We start from the raw sequence: 17,811 nt of genomic DNA, 5'->3' as shown, positions 1-17,811 counted from the left end.
TGTTGGTAATTATGGGGAAAAGGAACTAGTGGCTGGAATTGGGAATAGCTGGGTGAATGATACCCCGGAGCACTCTACTGGTTACAAAATAGGACCCTGAAGCGGTCAGGTGGCAGAGTTGATGGCAGTTCATCAAGCCATCCTCACTGCAGTTCAGCACCAACTCAAAGAACTGGTCTTAACTACTTACTTTGATTATATCAGAATGGGTTTGTGGAACACCTGGTTAAGTGGAAGGATAGAGGCATTATTTGTGCCAACGACAAACCCTTAAAGCATGGCAAGCTGATTAGGTAATTGATGATCTGGTGCCCTCTAATGAGATGACCATCTATTGGAAGAAGATACAAAATCATTCCAAAATAGAGGGGTCAGATAAGACTGGGGCTGACCTAGCAGACCAGCTGGCTAAAACCGGAGCTCTGCTGGGGGTTTCATAGATACGGAATCCCTGCTGGTTGAAATTCAAGTCAACACTGTCGCCAGGTCACATACGACTGCACAGTGGTGTAAAGATATGCCAGGTGCAGATTTGATCACTGTGCAGAAAGAGGACCCGAGATTTGGAAAATTCTATCAACACATTGAAATGCCCATGAGTTTTGCTCGAACAGAATTGGATTATGCCGGTAAAGAGGATCTCCGGGTGCTGGTGAAGTTTTCCAAGATGTTCCGGATCCAAGACAGTTTTTTGGTATGGAGAACCCTATCTGGATGTGACCAGTGGGTGTTGCCTATCTCATTCTGAAGTCTGATGTTGAACCGCGCCCATGACGTGGCCACTGCTGGTCATAAGGGGTTTAATGAAACATTGGAAATCCTGCGCGAGTTTGCCTACTGGCCACACATGGGTCAGAACCTTGACCTTTATTTAAAGGGGTGTCTTGTGTGTGCTAAATTTCAACCCAGTTCACTCGAACACAGAGCTCCCCTACAAATAACTGGAATGACACTGCCTTGGTCAGATTTGCAAGTCGTTTTTTTTGGCCCAGTTATTCGCTCCTCTAGAGGAAACAAGTACATGTTGACTGTAACATGCTTGTTCACAAAGTGGGTAGAATGTCTTCCTGCCCCAAATTGTAAGGTGGAGACAGCTGCCGCACTAATGATCAACTAGATGTTCTCTCTTTTCGGCCTCCTGAAAAGGCTTGAGAAGGACCGAGGAATTAATTTTACCAGTGATGTGATGGCAAAGATGTGGGAGATTCTAGGGGGGAAAAGAAAACTCCACATTGCATACCACGCAGACTTGAGCGGGGGATGGGGGGTAGAGAGATACAAGACATTTGTGAGCATCTTAAAGAAGTTTAGTTGGGACATTCTATTACTGCTTACCCTGCTGGTTATTAGGTCTACACCATCTTCTGCAACTAAAATGTCTCCATTTGAGCTTATGATCAGATGAAAAATGGTGTTGCATCTGCTCTATAGAACTCAGGAGCAGACACTGATAAATGCATCCACCACTCATGAGCACATTGAAAATTTAAGGAAGCACCTCCAGCACACTTTGCTTATGATCGGCACATTTTTCCGCTGAAGGAATGAAAACATTATGATCTTAAGACCACAAAGAAGGAGCATGAGGTAGGTTGCAATGTTTACCTGTACAATTTTCAGAAGAATCAGTGGAAATGTCTTCCGTCTTGGTGTGCTAGCTTTCTTACCTGATGCCTAGAAGATTTGCATCCCAAAAGGAGAACAGACGCAAAAGAAATGGGTCCATATCAATCAATTGAAACGCTGTCATCCCAGACAAGCTTTATGACTGAGTGAGGAGCCCAATGAAGGTTTAGCTGAGGAACCATATGAGGAAGGAGAGGAAAGGATTAAAACCCTGGATGGAAACTTATTATCAGATATGTTAGGAAGGAAGTTGAAATGTAATGTCTCTTATATGCAATGTTATATCCCATTCTATGTAATGTTTTTTTTAATGCTATTTACTATTTTCTGAGAAAATGCATTCTGTATAAAATACTGAATCTCTATTTTTCTTCCTGTTTAGAGAAAAATAACCTCCTTCCCTTCCAGCCTAGTGAACCGTGAAAGTGGAGTCCGAGGAGAATGCCAGGGACCAAGGGAATGGAAACAAAAAAAGCAAGGGGTTCCATGACCATACCCCAGTATTGCAAATAAAAACAGGGAAGTAGAGGCCAGAGCGCCCACTCCCTGAGGAAGGAAAATGAGCAGGACTTGCTCTAACGACAAAGGAATTCTGAGGAAAACCCCACTCTCCCTGGCTCTTTGATCCGGATAAAAGAGCCAGAGGGGGGGAGAGGGTTGTTGGGTTTAATGACAGCCCCAGAAACCATACCTGAAAGGCCAGGTTAGGCCTCTACTACAAAATCCATTGGCATGGTGAAAAAAGGCACACTGGAAAATACATGGCAGCCCCAGGACCTTAACACAGCGAAGTGGCCTAGTGAATTCAGAGTGTGCGTCATGCTGAATGTGACCCAAGGAACATTGTAAAATGGAAAACTGCACATTATGAATGACAAAAGGAAAAGGTAGCCTGTCACTTTTGGCTACCACATTAAAACAAATACTGGAGGCTCAAAGGAAAGACACGGATGCTGAAAATAAAAGTATGATTCTACATGAACAGCAGGGTTTCACTTTCACTTACCCCATTGAAAAACCAATGCTGTGTTAAAGGGGACAATACACTGATTCAGAAATGCATGGAACAATTATAGCAAGATGCAAGTTATTAAAATAAAGAAAAGGCTTCACATGAAAAATGCATGTAACAAATTGAAAAGACTTGTTTCTGGCAAATGCAACATGTAAACCCCTTACGAGCCCAGACAGACATGCCTCTGGTTGCTGGGCAGAATTCTCAAGTACCTTGCCCCCATTGTAGGTCTGCTTGGCTCCTTATCTGGAAGTCACATCTCTTTGAGGAACTGGGCTTTGGCATAAGAGGAACGTATGGCCACCAGGTCAACAAAGACACCAGCCATGAAGGGGTTTAGCTCTTAAAAGAAATACAAACTATAGTCTGAAATGTGTTTGACTCAAGATTGCAAGGACAAATGGCAAATGGCGTTACTGCCTCATGACGTACAGAGGGCAGAGGCAAAGCAATGTGGTCAGAGAGATACAATCTCTGCTGCATACATTAGCTCAGCTTTTGACTCCACAAGAGTTATTGATATTTTATTGCAGGCAAAGTCAACATTAGGCCCAGAGATTAACAGATGTTGTGAACTCCATTGACCTTAAATGGAAGAACTGAAACTGCAACTTAACATGTTATGCAAAACAAAAGAATGAAGATCCAGGATTCTGCAGCCAATAGTATCAGTATGTGTTTTATTGGATTGCCCTTTAGATAACACGTGTTTCGGCCTTCTTTGGCCTTTCTCAAATCAGGGCTATAATGTTATTACAGTTTCACCAGAGTAGGGTTAGTTGGTTAATTCTTAGCCTTAATGCTTGCACTTTCGAATTACGGGTACAATCCAATGCTCATTTTTTGGTGCTCCGGTCATCTGCGTTGGCTGCTTACTGTGAGGATACCACACACCTCATAGTAAGCAGCCAACGCAGATGACCGGAGCACCAAATAATGAGCATGGGATTGTACCCGTAATTCGAAAGTGCGAGCATTAAGGCTAAGAATTAACCAACTAACCCTACACTGGTGAAACTGTAATAACATTATAGCCCTGATTCTTAGAAAGGCCAAGGAAGGCCGAAAAACGTGTTATCTAAAGGGCAATCCAATAAAACACATACTGATACTATTGGGCGCAGAATCCTGGATCTTCATTCTTTTGTTTTGCATAGTTTATGATGGGTTTCCAGAGGCTTACCGTTAATTCAGTGATCTGCTGCCCTAATTAAATATTAAATCCCAGGGAAGGTGAGGGTCTCCTACTCCCCTTGACCTGGTTGAACATATTCTACCTAAGTAGACAAGTATTACCACCGCCAAGATTGGACTCTAAAGTCGCCAAACAGACCAGCTGTACCCCCAAGCCTGACATAGTGTATACTTTATGCAACTTAATATGGTATTTTGTCATTGTATTCAGTAACTTTTGAACAATGATACTTACAGGGCCTGGATAGATGCCATTCTAAAGCTGATTTCAAGGCAAAAGTGACTGTCATCCAAATGTGATTTGGGCAATTTTAGTTACAACTTAAAAGGTGTTTCTAGCTTCCCCGGAAAGTCCTGAATCTGAAAGTTGGGCAGCTGATGACTTAATAAATTAGATATCTGAGGCGAAGGTTTCACATTCCCAACTGTTACTTTTTACCTAAAGGGCCAAAAACCATAGCTTACATGTGCAATAACCTGATGAAAGGAAAGTTAGTTCCACATATCTGCCATGATTAGGGGAACATTCATATCAATGTATCATGGCATTTATTGGTAAATTACTAATTTTTCCCAGGTAGGGACTTTTTGGGTGCAAATGCTGACATGCAAAAGTAAATGTGTAAATGACAGAAGGTGAAACTTTTCACATAATTCTCATCATAGAGCTCCAAGGACCTATCAGCAGAGAGGGGTTGAACCTTGGGGTTAGAGGAGCAATTCAGAGGTCCAATGAAAATTCAATGCTAATATGTTGACACCTGCTGATCTTAATATTTTGGGTGGAAGAGTTAGTTTATACATTAAAAAGCCCTTGCTCTATGGAAAAAGGGACAGACAGAGAGACAGACAGACAAACAGAAAAACCCTGCCTACAAACCATCATGGAGGGAGAGCTTCTAAACATCTTGAAGGAGACTTCCCTATAATCCATCTGGGTGAATCCTGACACAGCTCTGTGGCCTTGGGTGGGGAGGCCTCAAAATTGATGGAGACTTAACCTTGCATGGGAAACAGAAACTGGGAAAACATAAGACCTGACGGGGCCCTTTGATTAAGGAGAGCCAAATGGGGGATGGATGCTGGTGACTTATCTTTGCCTGAAGTGCTTTACCAGACTCTGTCTTGTCCCAAAAGAGGAGCCCTGCCAACTTTCCTGAGTGCACAAAAAACAGGTTTACAATGTAAGTAGATTTACCCAAATGACACCTAGGCCCTTATTCACAGAGCGTTTTCCAATGGGGTTTCAAAATTATTAAATACTTCTGTAAATAAGGCCCTAAATGTGTGGGGGATCTTCCTGCCTTAATATCTTCCCTTACTAGTGAGTGTGGGGCATATTGTGTAGGCTATTAACATATTTGACTGAATAATAATGTAATTAACTCCCAAACAGATTGACGCAGGGGGGAGCTTAGAGGAGTTTGAAAGCTCCTGCCTTTTTCCTAGCGGTAAGTTAAGCTATAGTCACTTGATGTAATTGGGGTGCATTTATTTTCCTGTCAACCCAAGACTTCTCTAAAGAACAGAGGTGTTTTTGTCCCAAAACGAAATTCCCAACTGTCCCCACTCCCCAGACCTTGCCTTTACACCAAGTGGGTCTCTTGGCCCAAAACGAAATTCCTAATTGTCCCCAGACCTGGTCTTTAAACAGAGGGGTGCTGCATAGAATGAATGTTTGGGTGTCTGGTGCTGCAGAGAGAAGTGCTTTGCAAAGTGAAACCAATTTAATTCTTCATCTCTTTCCTGAGAGTAAATGACCCTGGTAGCAGAACAATTTTGTATTGCTTTTGGGGTGAAGAAAGAAGAAGGGTTCTATCAATCAAAAGGATTTTCAAAGTCTGTGTGATTTTCAAACTGCTAGCATTGTCACATGTGCAGGCAATTGACATGTACAATTGGCTGCATGTGTAACTTGTTTGAAAAACTAAACTGTTCCTTGTTTTATATCTAAACATTATCAAGTAATATTTACCTGTTTATTACAAAAAGAAAAGTGTCTTTTGCATTGAAGCTGTGTTGTGCCACAGAGAAGGTGGCGTGTTTAATCAGTTGAGGCAATTATTAAGTGAACATATATTTTAAATAAATATATATTCTCTCTATACCCCAGCCTGGTTCTTGGCACATTGTTGGCACAGGGGGGGGGGTCTACGTGGCTCTATATGAGTCATAGATAGGGCTAGCTGAACCCAATTAACCAGTGTGCGTGGGTCCTCTTAGCTGGGGTGGGGCGCTCCCTGTGCTGAGCCTGGTCTACCAATATATTGTTACAAAAGAGTTAATTTGTGTAAAGGAAATAATTCTGGCTTGACATTGTTAGTGTATCTGCTATTGCACTAAATTGCTCCAAGCTGTACCTCACTCTGAGCACTGGCCTTGTTTTCTGACCTCCCATTGAAAATTAACCCAAGAAACTTGGGGAGCCCCAGGTTTTGCCTCACCTGTGATAGTAGCTACCAGAGTGCTGGCTTACAGCTGTTGGAGCTACTCATGCTGCTGCTACACTTGCTAACACTACACTCGCTCCTCATTATATCCAGTGCATGCTCGAGGTCCTTCTACAGGTGAAACAGGCAAACTGTGAATGGTGGCAATCTTTAAGTCAATCATACCCATTAGGAAGTCCTATGGGCAGCTGTTTACCCCATCACTTTTAGATGTGGCTATTAGATGGTGCTGTTGCCACCTATAATCTGAAACTGTTGCATTGAAGTACAGCTAGGAGGGAGAGGATATGTGAGAAGGGACACACAGCCTTTGGGAGTTGTTTGGTTATTTACTCACCTATTAACTGCCTACAGCCAATCTAATCCCCATGGACATCCACACCCACTACCGGCCCCTCCGCGCCCAAAAGACATCCTCCTGGTATCTCTGTGAGATAGCTCTTTTTAGCAGTAGCAACACACTTTTGCCTGCCAATGTTATTTCTGAGCAGTCTGCTGAGAGTGAATAGCTGAATAACAGCTGCAAATAAGCTACTGTTATAATAGAAATGCCAGCCACATGATTTATATCTATTCCTTGCACTCAAGTCCTGTTACAAATAAAGCGCTGGCAACACCATCCATTTTGTCTTGTGCATTGCTATTAGATATGCATTTGTCAGGCACTGCTATCATATGCCCAGGTAATTACACCATTTTCCAGCTGTTGCCATCTTATGTCTGGGTAGTACCATTATGTAAGTGCCTGGCAAATGCCTATCCCGTGCCCACACAAAAACCCAAACTGTTAGGTTTGCCAGTGCTTGTTTGGGCTACAACCTTAAAGAAGTGAAAAAACCATCTGCAGTCTTGATCCCATTTTGTAAGGGCAGTCCAGTCTGAACTACTTGATGTCTTTGTATGGGAGCCACGTGTAGGAGGTTTGGTGTCCTTGTACGTGAGAAGCACAGAGAACTCTCCTTGACTCTGTTGCACGTGATGTGCGTAGGGAACGCTCGGTGTCCTCGTTGTCTGCATGTGGGACACGTGAAGAATGCTTAATGTCCTTGTACCCGAGAGCCATTGGTGGGACTCAGCATCCTTGCATGTGAGTGGCATACAGAACGCTGATGTCGATGCACATTTGAGCCACGTGAAGAATGCAGATTATGATTGTACGTGTGAGTGATGGAAAGCACACTTGACGCGACTGTACATGTAAGCCGGGTGATCAAGGTTTGTGGCCCTGTCACAAGTCTGGTGGTATCCCGGTGGTAATTCCCCCAGGATACCACCAGCGCAAATAAATTACTTTACTGCAACTCGGTCCGGCGCTGTTAGCATCACTTTCCGAGTTGCAGGGGGGCAGTAAGTCCCCATTCCCAGTGGGTCCATTCTGGGTGCCATTTCTGCACCGCAATTTGTGCCGCAGTAATACTGCCCCAAATGGGTGAAATGGTGAGATTTTTACCTCCAGCTAAAAACTGGAGGTACACCTCCCACTTTCTGCACAAACTCGGGATTGTGCAGAGAGAGAATGCGATGGTAATAGCATTACTGCCACATTTTTACTGCTCCGCCCAACTCCTGATGGCTCCCTTGATGTCCTGCTACACGAGTCGAACAAATAATATCTGACAACACTGCACATGCGTCAGCATCTGGGTAGTCACTGTTTGTCTGCTCTGGTAGAAAACATCTGCTCAGTACTTGCAAATGGCTTCCAAATAGATTAAATCTCCATCTGACGCATGAAATTGTCAGGTACAGATCGAAAGTACAATACCGGCTACGTTTTAGATTAAAGCGCTATACACAAAACACATTATTATTATCTAATAATATTGTGACATTGGATCGTAGGTTCCAGGTTTCTGCATATTTGCACAATCTGAGCGGTGGCTTTCGGGCACTTTTTTCATGATTCCTCATTTTTAAATATAACAGAATTCTGGCCTTGGATTTTTAATGGGTACCAGATTTCACTGATTATCGCAGCAGTAAATTTGTATTGTGCTCATGTTTAAACTTGTATGAGTATTTTATACTTTGGGACTGTTTATTTGTTAATGAACTGGGAACACCGTCAATTGTTTCTCTCTTTGAAAATTGTACTGTATTAACTTTACTCTAATTGTATTCAGTAACTTTCTAAAGATGTGTGACACGTGTATGTTTAAACTATGACACACGATACATTTAAAAACAATGGCTTCTATTAGATACAGTGGTCTTTTGGGCAATGAGCTTTGCATGCAGGGAAACAAGGGACAGTCTACTGGATACATAAAAAGAACAAGAGACCCCCATTATCGCCGGAAACCGGTGTGTGAAATGCGGTGGGGCTCTGCCGATGGCAGCTCAGTGGGTGTTCAAACGCCTGGATGCCAGCGATGGATGCGGCAGGGCCCGTTTGCGAGGGATCAGCTTGAATTTCCAGCACTGCAGTGTTCAAGCTTCCCATTTCTGTCTCCCGGCACCAGCCTGTCTTCCTCCACACCGGTTGCCAGGAAGTCGTATGTTTGGTTACAAACAACAGTGTGATGGTTGGGGCCAGGTGTCTGAATGTTATTTGTGTGTTGGGCTCTATGGCAACCTGGGCCCACCTCAGCTTCCCGAGGCCTGCCTGGGCCCAGCGTGACGAAGGCGTGGAGAGCTGGTTTCTCGAGCTTCGTTTCGTCAGCCCAACACACCCAAAGGGCTGGACTGGGGCAGATAGGTCGGAATGCGGAATAAGCCAGCAGGCAGCCTTGTTCTCGAAGTCCTGGAAGACGAATGGCGTCCTTTTCTCATCAAACAACAATGCTGTTGAATGAGTTGCTGTTCCAATAATAAAAAGTCACTGAGTTTTCAAAAAAAAAATACATTTATTGTGAAGTAGATACACCATCGAGATACACATAAAAAGCTTCATTCAGTACATCATTAAATCAACTGTCGTACGATTTACCTGCAGGAATACACTTTATTGGGGTGTCAGCTTTGCACAGACGTGGACCGGCCTACATGGCCACTGAACGAGACTTCTGAAAGGCCAGTCGATTCGAAATGCCGGCATAGCTGGGGCCAACACACGAGTCTGTGGCAAGTAACTTTTTATGCGGCAGCCTTTCAAAGGCACTGGCCTTCAAACCTGCCACGTGACTGCATCTGGCGCACAGACCCGCCCTTCCACTGACACCTGCTTCAGAGGGCATGCTCCCCTTTCCCACTGAGGCCAGTCCACTTGCGTCTTTGGGGGATACTCGTGAGCTGTGCAGCAACTAATATGACTATAGTTTTACCTGCTGGAAGGGCAAATGTTTAGATCTGCAAGAAAGCCTTATATTCTAAGGGGATCGTCTGATACCTTTTCAATAGCCATGCGGGTTGAGCCCCCTATATGAACTATGGAGGGGGAAGTGTTGTGTAAAGAGGAGCGACTACCGGCACTGATCGAATACAGGCGAGAGAATGCGTCAGACGGTGACCTATGAACTGTGCGTCCGTCAACTAACGCACTGACGTTCACGGTTCGTCTGCGGGCCAACGTGCAGATTTTTTTTTTTTAACACTGGCATGAAATGAAGCAGCAGAACGAAATGTTCTGTGTGACTTCGTAACCTGTATACGCGATTTCAGAACCTGCCCACCCCCTCCCGCTCATTGGTTAAATGCTCGGTTCATTGATGACGTCACGAATCACTACCCCACACGAATCCACAGACTGTAGGCTGCGTGTTCCACCTAGGTGGGACCTAGGTCCGTTCATGCAGGTGGGAGGGAAGTTCAGATAACATGCTCGTCCTATCACTGCACTCTCCACTACAGCTGCGGCCTAGGGGGCTAACGAGTCCCAGTAGCTCTTTGCAGTAAACAAAAAAAGGCTGTCTTAGTTCACAAAAAGAGGGGAAGTGAGGAATTCAAACTCAAACCCAGAGTTTATATCCAGGGGCCCTTTGTAAACGGACCAAGGTAGATTGGGAAGAACCGGCTCTTGTAAGGTCAGTGTGTCCACAATGGGGTGTGGCCCGGGGCCTTGGTCACTGCCTTATCTTTGGAAGGGGTTGAGTTTGTAGGACTTATCCTCTACTTCTAGGCACCTTCGGCATAGAATCACAGTGCATTTGTGTCAAGACCATATATGCCACAAACCCTCCACTAATCACAAGACTGAACCAAACCTCGAGCCCAGAGCACTAAGGGCAGCAAACCTGAAATGACACCTGCGTCACAGGGAAAAGAGTTTTGCATATGGAAGCGCAAACAGCCGGCGAATTTACAGCTATCGGAATCAGTGTTAGTTCTGCTTGATTTGAACAATGATATATGAAAGGGTTAGTGTCTGCGGAGGTGGTGGGGCTCTGCAGGGAGTTATTGACCTGTTACCAAGAACTTTGGGAATATGCCCCGAGACGGGGCGCCTTCTGAGGTTTGCTCGCTGTGGGCTTGTGCCAAGGCAGCCCGCAATGTCTATTTCTTGACTTTCGCATCATAGGTGCCAGCGTGCTTGTAGGCCCCCACGTAGCCGGTGTTCTCCACCACCGTCTCGCGCCCGCTCTTGCCTTTGCCCTTGCCGGTCTCGTCGAAGCGCTCCTTGTGTGAGCCCGTGTATTTGGAAGGGTCCGTCAGCCGCTCCACTGCCTTCGTGCTGGTAGCTTTCTGGAAGAAGGAAAAGACACAGGTGAGGAAAATCAGGGGTTGTTGGTGGTTGTGTAACAAAAAGTGCCCCATGGTACTGGTACGCTTAGTCAGGCATGTTCTTGTGGATAATGATGAGATTTACAGTCTCAACGAGAGTTACAAATACATACAACCAACGATTCTATGTCAAGACGGAGGCAAGCATTATGCTTCAACTTCTCTTATTTCTTCTCTCCAGCAGCTTCAACAAATCAAACATTTTAACTTTCCAAAGGATTTTCTTTTCTTTTTAAAACTACATTTCCCTTAAATCCAGTCCTTTCTGTAGTTCTTTTCAAACTCTACACTTGACTATAGTCCTTCCTGTCCCTTCCTTCTTCCTCTTCTTTCCTGCTCTTCAAGCAGGTAAGTACTACATTTGTCTAGCGGAGAAGCGTGACTGTATAATGTGTTATTATTAGACCAAGTGCTCACTGCAGCGCACGCAGCAGACAGCACAAGAGGATGCTGAAGCTTTAGACATCAGAGCGCGTTTATTATTTTAGATTGTATAGATCCTTTAACCCGTATGGAGATGGTATGGTCCCGTGCTGTAATCTCGTCATGATCGAGGACCCGCCAAGCTCTGTCAAGAAACGGACTCCAGCCCCTCCAACGGAGCGGTGGAGCCGAGTAGAACAAAGGCCCCCACCCTTGGGGGGGGAGCGGAGCCGCAACTCCCAACACACACAAATGAGCGCCAGGGCACACAATTGGAATGGGCACGCGCATTTGCTGAGTGAGGGAGCACAGCAGCCCCCACCAGCAGGAGGGTGGAGCCACGCCTTCCTTACGACGCGCAGAACGACCCGGAGTGAACACGAAAGGCTTGGTGAATATCGAGCGTGTTACAAAAAGGATTAAATTAAATAAACAAAATCCGTGCTCGCCGGAGCATTCATTACATCTCCAACGAGGCAGGGAGAGGTCGTATAGTGGCAGCTAGACAAAATACGACTGTTAAACATCAGTGGCAGATTTAAGACAAAGGGCCCCGTGGGCAGCACGTGATAAAGGGCCCAAGATGGGTTGGCCATAGAGGCAGATCTTAGGGTGAGCGAAGTTAATTGTGATCACGAGTGCGGAATGGCAAACTTTAGGAACAAAAGCAATTTTTATAATGTTGGCTTTATTGCGGGAATGTGTTAATTTATTCACGTCTAGCCCATGATGTGTTTGGTCTACTTGGAATAAACTGGGAGGTGAAATGGAAAAACAGCAAATGGCCATCATCTTACGTGATGCCTTTTGTTTAAAGTTCCTTCTGGGCATGGAAGGGTTGTGTATTTGCCCTGCCACCCATTGACACCCAGAGTAGAAATTCTCACCAGGGGGAAAGGCCTGGCTATGGGGAGGCAACTGCTGCTCAGGTGGAGATAATGGGCCCTTGTAAATGGTGGGAGACCACCAACTGCCTATTCACAAGAGGGCACATTGCAAACCTGTTAGTTATGCATTTATTTGGCATCACTTGAGACACCCCCCCCCCCTGCATTCATTAAGAGCAGTTAGGGCACTTCTATGCATAGTGAACTTGGCAGCCCCTCCACTTTAATGGATTCATTGCTCAGTCAGTGTTCACACAGAACACGCGGGGCCCCATGAGCGCTGCTGCCTCTGCCTGACTGTGAAAACAAATGGGAAGGAAGGGAATGGGGGGAGGGGCCCGGTCGCCGTTTGTCTGCCTAGCGACCGCTAAATCCGCCCCTGTTAAACATGTGGCAGAGACCGCTCAACAGCACAGCAGCTAAGCTGCATGGCAGAGGCTCTCAGAACAAGCACAGAGCTCATGATAACAGAGCAAAGAGGTGCAAGCCACACAAATAGACCACAGCGCAGTAGTATACTTGCCACTAGACCTGAGCACAGGTATTAAGGCACAAGCACCAATAAGGGCAATGCCAGAATTTGAATGGAGCAAGGAGGAGCAGGCAGAGGACATGGCCTACAGCTTCAGAGAGGTGCTAACCAACTTGCTGGTGGAAGCAGTGGCACAGGGGGTGAGTCCACTGCAGGAAAGGCTGGCTACAATTGACACCTTCGTAAGCCAGAAGAACAAAAGCACTGAGAATAAAGGAAGCACGTCCACAAGGGCCATGCCAGAAGGCTCACACTGGTGAACTGAGACCCGGAAGAGGAAACACTCTTTTGACCCCCCGGTTCAACCATTCGGGGAAGACAATGATGCCCCAGAGGCTACCAACGCTTTCAAGAAGCTTAGAGATGCATTAATGCACAGGTCAGTGGTGCCGAGCCTCACGACCCCTGACCCAGGGGAAGAGAATATGGGAAAAGAAGAGCTAGACTCAGAAGAGGAGTCACCAGAGAGCCCACACTCTTCTCAAGGAGAAGAGGATAGAACAGAGGAGAGTGACCTACAGCCTCCCGCAAAGAAAAAACTGAGAAAAGAGAATAATATAGAAGATAGCAAGGAAATATCTGACATGTTCCAACCTGAAAATGTTAGAAACCCAAAGTCCTCAGACTGGCAGCCGTCCCCACGAGTTACAAAATACACGAGGCAGAGGCTACACAAAGCACTTGAAAAAGAGGCGAAGCAGCGGATGCGAGCAGAATGCCCGAGACCGGAGCTGCTGCGAAAAGTAGCTGAGGTACTAGAACTAGATCCCACAATGCTAGCCTTCATATCTAAAACCTCCAGAGACTCCTGGAAAGGAATAGACAGGTCCTGGATAAGCTGCCAGAAGAAAGTCCTCGTCATTGCAGGGCCTCTAGCCAAAATCATTTACCTGGCAGAGCGACCATGAGACACCGCGGAAGAGGTAGACCCGGACATATTAGCGAATTAGGCCCAGATAACAGTATGCCCGTTAGGCAACGCAAACTGCACCATCTCATCGGAGCGCAGAAGGGGGCTCCTTCTAAAGATCGATTCCAAGCTAAGGGATCTATCATCGCACGAGTCTGGTGAGGCAGCACAAGGCCTTGTGTTCAGCAAAACTTTCGGGAAGGAAATGGGGAGATTTGTCGGAACATACACCTCCCCGGAGAAGTCCCAAGCATCCATTAAGAAAATGTTCCCGAGCAGAGTTTTCATCGGGACCGGTCGCTACAGAGATCGAGTGGCTGGTCGTTACCAGGGCACAAGAAGCCCTCAAAATAGCAGAGCCCACTACTGGGACAATAAGCAACAAGACGCGTTCTTTCCCACGAGAGGTCGCTTCCCGAGAGGAAGACGAGCAAGGTGACCGGGTAGAGGTCAAAACTTCTCAACAGGTGAGAATTACCGCTTATCTTCCAGTTGGGGGGAGAAAGCAGCGATTTTGGCAAAACTGGCACGCGCTCTGCAGCGACGCATGGGTGCTGCAGACAGTCAAAGGACTACAGCTAGAATTCATACAAGATCCACTTCAGAGTCACATTCCCCCTCCGATACACATGGCACAGACAGAGAGAGTAAGCTTACACAGCGAGCTACAGAGCTTACCACAGAAGAGAACTATCAGCGAACCTTGCAACATGCCCCCAAGATTCATAAGCAATATGTACCTGGTTCACAGGAAATAAAAAGTAAGGCTTGTAATAAACCTAAAAGACATGAACAGCTGTGTGACATATCACCACTTCAAGATGGATGGGATCCACCAGCTGCGGGATACGCTACGGCAAGGCGACTGGCTTACGAGGATTGACCTAAAAGACGCATACCTCACAATACCGGTCCAGAAGCAATACCGACCCTTCCTAGTGTTCGACTGGGACGGACGATATTGGCAATTCACGATGCTGCCATTTGGTTTAGCATCAGCGCCATGGGTGTTTACAAAGCTCATGAGGCTGATAGCGCCAGCGATCATAGAGAAAGTGATCTGCATGATTATCTACCTAGACGACATCTTGCTGCAAGCACACAGCCGGGGGACACTACAATATCTGACGAGCTGGTTGAGGAAGCTCCTCTCGTCGTTAGGTTTCCCAGTGAATCGGGAGAAATCGGATATGACCCTGATGAGGAGGATATATTTCCTCGGGTTCATCATAGACACCCAAGCAGCAACGCCGGAGCTTCCAGCCAAGAAAGTAAGAGATGTCAAGAGAGAGATCAGGAGCTGCCTTGTCAAAAGCGTAGTGTCCCTGAGAACGATGGCGAGAGTAGTAGGTCTATTAGCAGCATTGATTCAGGCAATATTGCCAGGGCCACTGCATTACAGGGCCCTTCAAAAGCTAAAAATAAAGCACCTGCAGCAAGGGCTGAAGCTCCATCAGATGGTCCCCCTGGATTCGGAGTCCAAAACAGAACTGGAATGGTGGCTGCAAAATATGGGCGCCTGGAATGGGAAGGCATATTCGGAGACCGACCAGATCTGGTAATAGAGTCAGATGCCAGCAGAGCACGCTGGGGAGCCTGCTGCGGGAATCTAGAAACAGGAGGAAGAAGGAGCTCAGAGGAGCTCCGACTACACATAAACTGCCTAGAGTTGCTGGCGGGATCCTTCGTGATCAAAGCCTTCATGAAGGACAAGGTGTACTCATGTATTCTGCTGAAGATGGACAACATCTCTGCAGTCAGATACATCAATCACTTGGGAGGAACGAAGTCCAGACTGCTAGCAGAGGTCAATGTGGTAGCGGACTGGAACTCCAGACAGTTATCGGACTCCAGCGACTGGAACCTGGAAGCAGGAGTATTTCAGCAGATTGAACAGTTTTGGGGCCCGTCTCACACGGACCTTTTTGCATCCAGATTGAATGCACAGAAGAACAGATACTTCAGCTGGAGATTAGATCCGACAGCGGCAGGAATAGATACTTTTCTTCAAGACTGCGTGGAGGAATACTCAATGCGCCTTTCCCCCATTAATAATGAAGAACAGAGTACTAGTGAAAGCTTGCAGAGAAGAAGCAAGGCTGATCATGGTGGCTACGATATGGAAGTCACAGGTATGGTTCCTGAAACTGATGGAACTACTGACAGACAACCCGAGAATCCTCCCACCAGGAGATCGTCTACTCACGGACCCAGTTGGGTCGTCTCATTCTCTGAGAGTGAAAGGGACTCTCCCGCTGATGGCGTGCAAGATACCTGGAGACGCTGGGCCCTCCCAGTCCCAGGCATTTTGGCACAAGCTGCATGACTCATCGCAGAATCATGGGCGCTGTTCACACGATGGAGCTACGACGCAGCTTGGTGTAGATGGTCACGATGGTGTGAAAGGAGAAATTTTCATCCCGTTTCTGCCCCTTTAGTAGCGATTTTGAACTAACTAGCAGAACTATTGCAAGACGGAAAGGCATATAGGACCATAGGGGTGTACATGTCTACCATATCAGCCGGACACCTGCCCATCGATGGTATTCCTGTGGGGGAGAACACAGCGCTGATAAGACTCATTAAAGGAGTCCGGTTCAGGAGACCCGCAGAGCCGAAGTACCTCAATTTATGGGACGTGACAGTTGTTCTGAAACTCCTCGCCAGTTGGCCGGCAAACAAGAACCTATCCTTGAAGCAGTTGTCAGGGAAGCTGGCCATATTATTATGCCTGTTATCATGCAGAAGAGTGGTGGATGTTAAAGCATTAGACGTGAACAGGAAGACGTATGGTCCTGAAGGAGTGACCCTCACATTGGTCAGGAGGACAAAGACTTGCTCCTCGTTGATAGCTTATCGCTACTTGTATGACCATCCCAAGTGGTGCATAGAAGCATGCATTAGAGAGTACGAGAATAGGACAGCAGAAATGCAACCAGTTGGAATAACGCACTTGCTAATAGTGTGTAGGAAACGGCATAAAGCAGTCGCGACAGCTACCATAGCGAGATAGGTACACAAGGTGATGCAGTTCGCAGGAGCAGACATGTCTAAGTTCAGAGCACATACTGTGAGAGAGGCAATGGCCTCGAAAGCGCTAGCGTGGGGGGCAAAGCTGCAAGATATCCCGCAAGCGGCCGATTGGGCCAGCGATAATACATTTACATTTAGAACGTTTTACTTTAAATATGTAAAGTGCCTACTGCAACATTCGTAAACTTGCAATGTGTAAATATAACCTGTGCTCATAATTGTATAAATGTACAATATGTAAAGGTATAACCCTCCTGTACCCTCATTGTACCTAAGCTCCCTTCAAGTAACATCGCCATGATGCCCAAGGGCTGTTTGCGCACTATACAAATGTAAAATATAAATAGTCAGTGGCAGTGACAGTAATGAAAAGCTTTGAACAAGCATAATGCTCGCCTCCGGTCTTAACATAGAATGAAGATTTACCCCCGCTAATAGCGCTGGAAGTCTTGATTCTATTAAAGACTAGGAGGCGAGCAACTTTCCCGCCCTATTTACACGGGAGAGTTAAGATGGTTGATATTGTGTATTAATCATGAATTCCATTGGAAATAGGGTTGTGTATACGCCTCCCTAATGTATTCTTTGTATCTTGATAGGAGAGGACCAGAAGAGCAATTGAGTCAGTTTAGCAAGAGTACAGGCGGCTGAGAGATCGGCAAGACCAGCCAGGTGTGTACGGAGAAAGAGCAGAGCAGTCCAGAGATGAGGGACAAGACTCAGGGTTCTACAAGTTGAGAGTTCGGTTACAATGTTGGAGTGCAGTTCAGAGCATTCTAAGAAGAGGAAGAAGGAACAGGAAGGACTATAGTCACGTTTAGAGTTTTAAAAGGACCACAGAAAGGACTGGATTTAAGGGAAATGTAGTTTTAAAAAGAAAAAAAAGAAAAAATATTTTCTTTGGAAAGTTAAAATGTTTGATTTCTTTGAAACTGCCGGAGACAGGAAATAAAAGAAGTTGAAGCACAATGCTTGCCTCCTAGTCTTTAATAGAATCAAGACTCCCTGTGCTATTAGCAGGGGTAATCTTCATTATGTTCAAGGCCATACTAGAGACACACCTGCTAACCCACTGATTCCAT

The 17,811-nt window shown here is 46.0% G+C and overlaps 1 protein-coding gene across 3 annotated transcripts in view; it reads right to left on the bottom strand.

Moving 5' to 3' along the window:
- Nucleotides 1-9,111: 9,111 nt before the first annotated feature.
- The window catches only part of LOC138447870 (tubulin polymerization-promoting protein family member 3-like), a 183,276-nt gene continuing 174,576 nt past the window's right edge, over nucleotides 9,112-17,811 (bottom strand). For all 3 annotated transcript variants that reach the window (XM_069604336.1, XM_069604345.1, XM_069604354.1), the window contains exon 4: nucleotides 9,112-10,905. In XM_069604336.1, the coding sequence (XP_069460437.1) occupies nucleotides 10,717-10,905 (189 nt within the window). In that variant the 3' untranslated portion in view covers nucleotides 9,112-10,716. The remainder of the gene's footprint in view (nucleotides 10,906-17,811) is intronic.

The sequence above is a fragment of the Ambystoma mexicanum genome, chromosome 1p (assembly GCF_040938575.1).
Source record: "Ambystoma mexicanum isolate Mex_15411 chromosome 1p, UKY_AmexF1_1, whole genome shotgun sequence".
NCBI classification, from domain to species: Eukaryota; Metazoa; Chordata; class Amphibia; order Caudata; family Ambystomatidae; genus Ambystoma; species Ambystoma mexicanum.
Note: the sequence above shows the minus strand (reverse complement) of the source record. Positions and strands in the feature narration are given on the sequence as shown.